At 39.1% G+C, this 7,373-nt stretch overlaps 1 protein-coding gene across 1 annotated transcript; it reads left to right on the top strand.

Annotated features, from left to right (window-relative positions):
* Nucleotides 1-287: 287 nt before the first annotated feature.
* LOC124002218 (GTPase IMAP family member 7-like) lies at nucleotides 288-6,999 on the top strand. The gene is made up of 3 exons (XM_046309569.1): nucleotides 288-466; nucleotides 2,198-2,236; nucleotides 4,151-6,999. The coding sequence occupies exons 1-3, from the start codon at nucleotides 439-441 to the stop codon at nucleotides 5,071-5,073; spliced, it is 990 nt and encodes a 329-aa protein (XP_046165525.1). The 5' UTR covers nucleotides 288-438; the 3' UTR covers nucleotides 5,074-6,999.
* Nucleotides 7,000-7,373: the final 374 nt, after the last annotated feature.

Raw genomic sequence — 7,373 nt, 5'->3', positions numbered from 1 at the left:
TTTTTACATTTCCTGTTGTTGCTTTTATGTCATGTATATAGTTGCATGATATCACCTGACATAAAGGTGAGAGACGCAAGAAAGATCGGTGTTGATGTGTCTGTAAAAAAAAGGAGGAGGAAGACAGATGATGACGATGTTGATTGCTGTAAAAAAAAATAATTACTAAAATGTTAGGACTATGAAATAGACCTTGTTAACATCAAGTGTTCGCAAAACTGAAAGTCAAACCTCTGCTTTGTACAGGGTTTATATTTGTCCCTCTGCACCTGCATTGAAACATGGGTTGGCCACAACAACGTCACATGACAGTTCTGATATCATACTGTATATCTGTAGAGGAAGGAGTGAGGTATAGTCACGTATAGCCTCGGTGTATAGCCTCGGTGTGTGTAGAATATTATTGCCTTGGTGTGTGTAGAATATCGGAGATAAAGAATGACTGAAAGAATGGCTGAGGACGAGAGTGAGTATTGAACAGCAACTGTACAGTATAAATATTTACATTTTGCAATATTATCCGTGTTAAACTGGTTCAATGTTGTCATGATTCCAAATGTACTGAATTGAGTAGTTTAAATTTGATCTCTTATATTGAACATTAAATAGAGCCTGAAGTCAAGCCAGGACCTGTTCAACGCATCTGATTATTGCATGTATTGCATGTGACATGTATTTAAAATTTTAGTAAGATTTTATTCATGTTTTTTTTTTTTTTACAATACAAAACTTACACATACTAACGACAACGTACAGACGCACACAAACATCAACTACATCACCTGCTCACATCCCCGTATCCAGCGCCGCCCGTATCAGACTCCGGAACATGGCCTCAAACTGTGCCACCACAAAATATTTCCCCTTGCCAACGTACTTTCAACGTTTAGATAACAAAGCATTGACCTTTCCATTGTGTTCACGATGGAAGATTAGTTGATTTTCAGTTTTTAAGTATACGTTGGTTTTTTTCTCAAAATGATTGAGGAGAAAAGTACCGTCCAATACATCAGGTATTTCACTGCACCCTCATACGCTATGTCTGGAAATATGCAGACAGACACATTACAATTACATTTGCATTGTAATATATAATACTATAATAATATACTTATTCAGTCGTTGTTAGTTTTACACTTAAGACACCGTTGTGCTGTAGAATTTGTGGATTTAGTCTCTTGTATAATACGTTCTATACATTCGTTTTATAGTGGATTAAGCAACATTTTCGTTTGCTGTAATCTCGTTCGTTATTTTTAGCATTCCCTCCAATTTGTGCCAATATCAGATATTTTCATGTCTTAGTAGTTGTACAGTTTACTTATCATATTAACATCCTTTTCCAACTCAAATAGGATTCCCTCAAGTTTGCTCTGATGTCCAAAATATTTCAAATATACATTTCTTGATATTACACTTTTAAATTGCACGTATTTGAAAATATCTACATTTGTCAATCCAAAATGGCTTCTTAATTCTGTTTTGGAAATAAATGTATTTCCTTTTACCAAGTCATTTATGGTATCCATTCCTTTCATTTCCACGCGGGCCAATTTATCTCTGAATTCTGAATAGCTGTCCAAGGGCTGTTCCATAGGGTTGTGTTTTCAGGGAGTGATATTGGTTCTTGTAGAATACGTTTTTCATTTTATCCCATATTGTTTTAGTGTTATTAACTATGAAGTTGGTCATGTTCTTAGGTTTATCCTTTGAAAACAGATGCATAAAAATATGTACCCGTTGTTCCTCTTTAGTGCGTTTAACGATATGTTGCAAGTAAAAGCCCTGGGTGGCGAGATTATACAATTCCAAACCTGCAAAATTAAAACCACCATTTCCCTTTTTTTATTCTATGAGTTTTATTTGCCTATATAACGTCTGTTATGACTGAGTATACTTTTTAAATAATGTCCCAGGTGGGGTAATTGGTATTACAACAAAATATCAAATACTTAGGATGCTTAATTAAGTGACAACAAACCACACATATATTGAGGTAACTTTATCCTATTACTGAACAATATGAAAGCAGATCTAATTATATGGAACAATTTTCACATAAAGTATATCTTACAAGTAGAATAAACCGTGGTCCACTTAAAATGATTGCTGGATATAATGAGTTATTCTTTTTTTTCCTATTGCCATTATTTAAAAAAATGTCTCACTGTGTATTATTTTGTCTTACACCATTCAGTTGTTCCCTTGGTAACCCAAGACAAGACCTCCTCTACTGGTGAGTTAATTCATCTCCAAAAATACCACCCCAGACCATAAGGACTTTGATATTTCCCATTTCCATCAACTGAGCCGATTCAGATCTATACTCAATCTACAGCGCATTCAGATCTATACTCAATCTACAGCGCATTCGGGAAGTATTCAGACGCCTCGACTTCTTCCACATTTTGTTAAATTGGTCTGATCCTAAAACCGATTATTAATCTGCACACAATACCCCATAATGACAAAGTGAAAAAAGGTTTAGATTTTTTTTGGCAAATTTATTAAAATAAAAAACTTAAATAACTTATTAACATAAGTATTCAGACCCTTTGCTATGAGACGCAAAAATGAGCTCAGTTGCATCCTGTTTCCATTGATCATCCTTGAGATGTTTCTACAACTTGGGAGTCCACCTGTGGTAAATGCAATTGATTAGACATGATTTGGAAAGGCACACACCTGTCTATATAAGGTCCCACACTTGACAGTCTATGTCAGAGCAAAAACCAAGCCATAAGGTCGAAGGAATTGTCCGTAGAGTCCAAGACAGGATTGTGTCGAGGCACAGATCTGGGGAAGGGTACCAACACATTTATGCATTATTGAAGGTCCCAAAGAACACAGTGGCCTCAGTGGAAGTTTGGAACCACCAAGACTCTTCCTAGAGTTGGCTGCCCGGCCAAACTGAGCAATCAGGGGAGAAGGACCTTGGTCAGGGAGGTGACCAAGAACCTGAGTTCCTCTGTGGAGTTGGGAGAATCTTCCAGAAGCACAACCATCTCTGCAGCGCTCCACCAATCAGGCCTCTATGGCAGAGTGGCCAGATGGAAGCCACTCCTCAGTAAAAGGCACATGACGGCCCACTTGGAGTTTGCCTAAAGGCACCTAAAGGACTCTTAGACCATAAGAAACAAGATTCTCTGGTCTGATGAAACCAAGATTGAACTCTTTGGCCTGAATGCCAAGCGTCACGTGTAGAGGAAACCTGGCACCATCACCACGGTTAAGCATATCTTTCTTTTCTTTTGCGTTATTGACTGTATGTTTGTTTATGTGTAACTCTGTGTTGTTGTTTATGTCGCACTGCTTTGCTTTATCTTGGCCAGGTCGCAGTTGTAAATGAGAACTTGTTCTCAACTGGCCTACCTGGTTAAATAAAGGTGAAATAAAAAATACATAAATATTGGTGGCAGCATCATGCTGTGGGGTTGTTTTTCAACGGCAGTGACTGAGAGACTAGTCAGGATCAAGGGAATGATGAATGGAGCAAAGTACAGATAGAATCTTGATGAAAACCTACTCCAGACCTCTAAGGACCTCAGACTGGGGCGAAGGTTCACCTTCCAACAGGACAATGACCCTAAGCACACCCCCAAGACAACGCAGGAATGGCTTTGGGAAAAGTATCTTAATATCCTTGAGTGGCCCAGCCAGAGCCCGGACTTGAAACCGATTGAAGATCTGTGTAGGGACCTGAAAATAGCTGTGCAGCAACACACCCCATCGAACCGGACAGAGCTTGAGATGATCTGCAGAGAGGAATGGGAGAAACTCCCCAAATACAGGTGTGCCAAGCTGGTAGCATCATTCCCAAGAAGACTCTAGGCTTTAATCGCTAGCAAAGGTGCTTCAACAAAGTACTGCGTAAAGGGTCTGAATACTTATGTAAATGTGATATTTCAGTTTTTTTATTTGAAAATACATTGGCAAAAAAACAAAAAAAACACAGTTTTTGCTTTGTCATTACGGTGTGTAGATTGGTGTAGATTGATGAGGGAAAAAAATAAAATGTAATTAAAATGCTGTAACATAACAAAATGTGGAAAAGGTCAAGGGGTCTGAATACTTTCCCGAATGCACTGTACCTCTCTAAGGAAGAATAAAACAACAGAACATCTTGTAGTGAACAGTCCTGTCTTTTTAGATTTGTTTAGGATTGTTCTGGTGGGTAAGACTGGAGCAGGGAAGAGTGCAACCGGAAACACCATCCTGGGGAAAAAGGTGTTTGAAGTGAACGCCTCTCTTAATTCTGTGACAGACAAGTGTTACAAAACAATTGGAGAGGTTTGTGGGATGCGGGTGCATATTGTTGACACTCCTGGCATCTTCGACACAGTGAAGACAGATGAAGAAGTGAAAAAGACAGTAGGGGAGTGTGTCAACTTGTCTGTTCCGGGACCCCACGCATTCCTGCTGGTGATCAGGCTGGGGGGGAGGTTCACAGAGGAGGAGAGGAACACCGTGAAGTGGATCCAGGAGAACTTTGGAGAGGACGCTTCATTGCACACCCTCTTGCTGTTCACCTGTAAAGATCAACTGAATGGGCAAGAAGTAGTCAACGTTCTGAGAAAGTCCAAGGATATCCAGAAACTTCTCAACACCTGCGGGGGCAGGTATCACTCGTTCAATAACAACGATAAAGACCCTACTCAGGTCACAGAGCTTCTGGAGAAGATCAAAGACATGGTGGAGAACAATGGAGGAAATTACTACACCAATGACATGTATGAGAAGGCTCAGAAAAAGATCAAAGAGGAGGAGGAGAAGAGGAAAGCGGAGGAAGAAAAGCAGAGGCAGGAGCAGGAAAGAATCATAGAGCAACGAATAAGACAGGAGGGAGTAGAGAAGGGGAGGAGAAAGAAGAAGTACTTTGTGATATTGCTTGTTGCTATTCTGTTATTCATAGGAGGGGTGAATATAGTAGCTATGTTAGGGGGAACCGTGGGAAATGCTATTGGAATACCATTCATTATTGTAGGATTAGCAGGTGTCATAACAGCAGGTGTCATGATAGCTAAGCTTTTCAAGACACAAAGAAGTGGAGCTGGCACACTTGCCTCAGTGTAAAATTGGGCCTGTTCCAGACACATCTGAAACCTGGCACATATGAACCTAATGAGAGCCAGGCGGAGCTGTGCCCTTGCAGCTTTGGCTTTTCCAAATTTTTTATTATAATGAATTTCTTTGGTCCACATACATTTTTCCAACAACACAAGTAATCAACTGCAAAATCAGACAACCCCATTGTGGAATAGTTTACCTATTCAATTGGTCAACTTGTCACATTCTATGTGAGAAAATAATATTTATCTTGAGGCGTTTTCAAATTGAGAGTGCCACAAGGAAAGAAACTTGCATGCCCTAGTCATTGCACAACATTCAGCTTTGATGACTACTGTTAAAAAGAGGAGGATCACAGCTTTCTAGTGCATCTACATTTTATTTCTGAACTCCAGAAAATGTGCGGACTGCACCCTATTAAAACCGAAATTTTTAGCAACAGCTGGGATGATCTGTTTTAGAGCTCGCCAATGGCGTTGAATGCATAGGGGAGTCCGATGCTAAATGTAACTTGAATGAGTGCCAGTGGAATGTTTATTTTTTCAGGGACATTCAATTCATCAATACATTGCTAACTAGCAATAAGATAAGGTTTATAGTTTGTGATCTAGCTAATGATATAGCCACTATATCATCAGCTACAGGTAAAACTTGTTATTGATAAATAGCACACCTGCTTGCTAAGATGAACCAATATGTTATTGGATCATTTATGGAGGGGGTATTTATATTTTAGATGGTGACAGCATAATTGCATTTTTATTCATTTTGGAGTAGAATCCTTTTGAAAAGTCCCCAGAACGGACCTTCATTCTACAAAACGTTTTTTAGGTCCCTCTGCGACCTTGCCACCATTGCTACAAAAAAAATCCAGGGAAACACTTACGTGAATGTTTTAGTTGTTACAACTTTGGAAACATACTTTTGTTTTCCACTTTGTTCAATTATTCTTTAGTCCTTTAACAGTGCCTTCATTTTCATCAAATAATAATGACAATATTTTGGGTGTAGAAGCTTAAATAGCAATGTGTGTACATGTTTATTGAACCTTTATTCAACTAGGCAAGTCAGTTAATGAACAAATTCTTATTTACAATGACGGCCAAACCCGGACGACGCTGGGCCAATTGTGCGCCGCCCTTTGGGACTCCGATTCACGGACGGATGTGATATAGTCTGGATTCCAACCAGAGACTGTAGTGACACCTGTCGCACTGAGATGCAGTGCCTTAGACCGCTGCGCCACTCATGTTAGTAAAAACAGGAATTCATAATTGTTTTTGTTAACAAAAGGGAATTATGAAATGTTTGTGACTTTAGCTGAATTTCCAGTGGAATATGTTTTATATATGTTTTATATAACTAGTTGCACATTGTTTAAAACACATAAAAAGTGGAAGTGAAACTGTCTCTGTTGTCTCCTGTGTAAAAATCCTGCTACTTAGCTTTCAGGGGTCAGGATAGGTCCCTGTGCAGGTCAAAATGTCAACATCGGTGACAGTTCTATTCTGTCCCCAGGTGTAGCCTTGATATAACTGTAGCCAGGATGAAGTGTTCACCATGGAAGGTTCAAGGACAGATGTGGGTAGCTTAGCTCTCACTGCCATGACAGGAGGCTATAATGTTGTGAGGAAGAAAAACAACTAGAAACCCCATCTGAGCATCATTGTATTGTCTGTCGAAGCATAATGAAGGAGAAAAAAAGGATGCCGATTGTTTTTCAAAACTTTACAATTCACAACTTTACGATTTTTCTAAATGGCGTAGAGGTATTTTTATGGACTGTCGTTAAACGTACCAATGGCAGAACAACAATGTTACTAATGCTTTAATCACATGTCTTGCTTTTGTACCTGGGCTGTATATCTTAAACCACCTTTTGCAAAACTTTAAAATACAATTGTCATCAATAAATACAAAATTTACTGTAAAGCGTTCTCTTCATAGAATACCAACACGTTGTTTTCATCATAAGAAAAAAAGATTGCAAATGTGTTCACTGTATCCGGCAGTCAGTAAATACTACTGCACAAAATGATTCATGTCTTTATCCGTAGTAGGTCTGAAACAGATACAATACAGGGAAAGATCTAGCAAAGGGGACTGTCTAATTTCTAGGAATTGTTTTACAACATTGCAGACAATGCAGAGAATGAAGTCATTATCTCCAACATGGCAGAGCTTTGGTTTGGCTTGAGGCCTATACATTCATACCAGTTGTGTTCCTCCACTGCATTACCTTTTCTTATCTGTTATGTGGATTGTGTTTCTGCTTCAGTGGAACACAAACCTATGAGCAGGCAAGC

Source organism: Oncorhynchus gorbuscha, linkage group LG17 (assembly GCF_021184085.1).
Source record: "Oncorhynchus gorbuscha isolate QuinsamMale2020 ecotype Even-year linkage group LG17, OgorEven_v1.0, whole genome shotgun sequence".
Classification (NCBI taxonomy): domain Eukaryota; kingdom Metazoa; phylum Chordata; class Actinopteri; order Salmoniformes; family Salmonidae; genus Oncorhynchus; species Oncorhynchus gorbuscha.
Note: the sequence above shows the minus strand (reverse complement) of the source record. Positions and strands in the feature narration are given on the sequence as shown.

Bases quoted from the DNA above. Each gene is read 5' to 3' on its own strand.
- LOC124002218 (XM_046309569.1), top strand. From the start codon at position 439: ATGACTGAAAGAATGGCTGAGGACGAGA. The intron at 467-2,197 runs GTGAGTATTGAA...TACACCATTCAG, and splicing joins AAGAATGGCTGAGGACGAGA to TTGTTCCCTTGGTAACCCAA. The intron at 2,237-4,150 runs GTGAGTTAATTC...CTGTCTTTTTAG, and splicing joins AGACAAGACCTCCTCTACTG to ATTTGTTTAGGATTGTTCTG.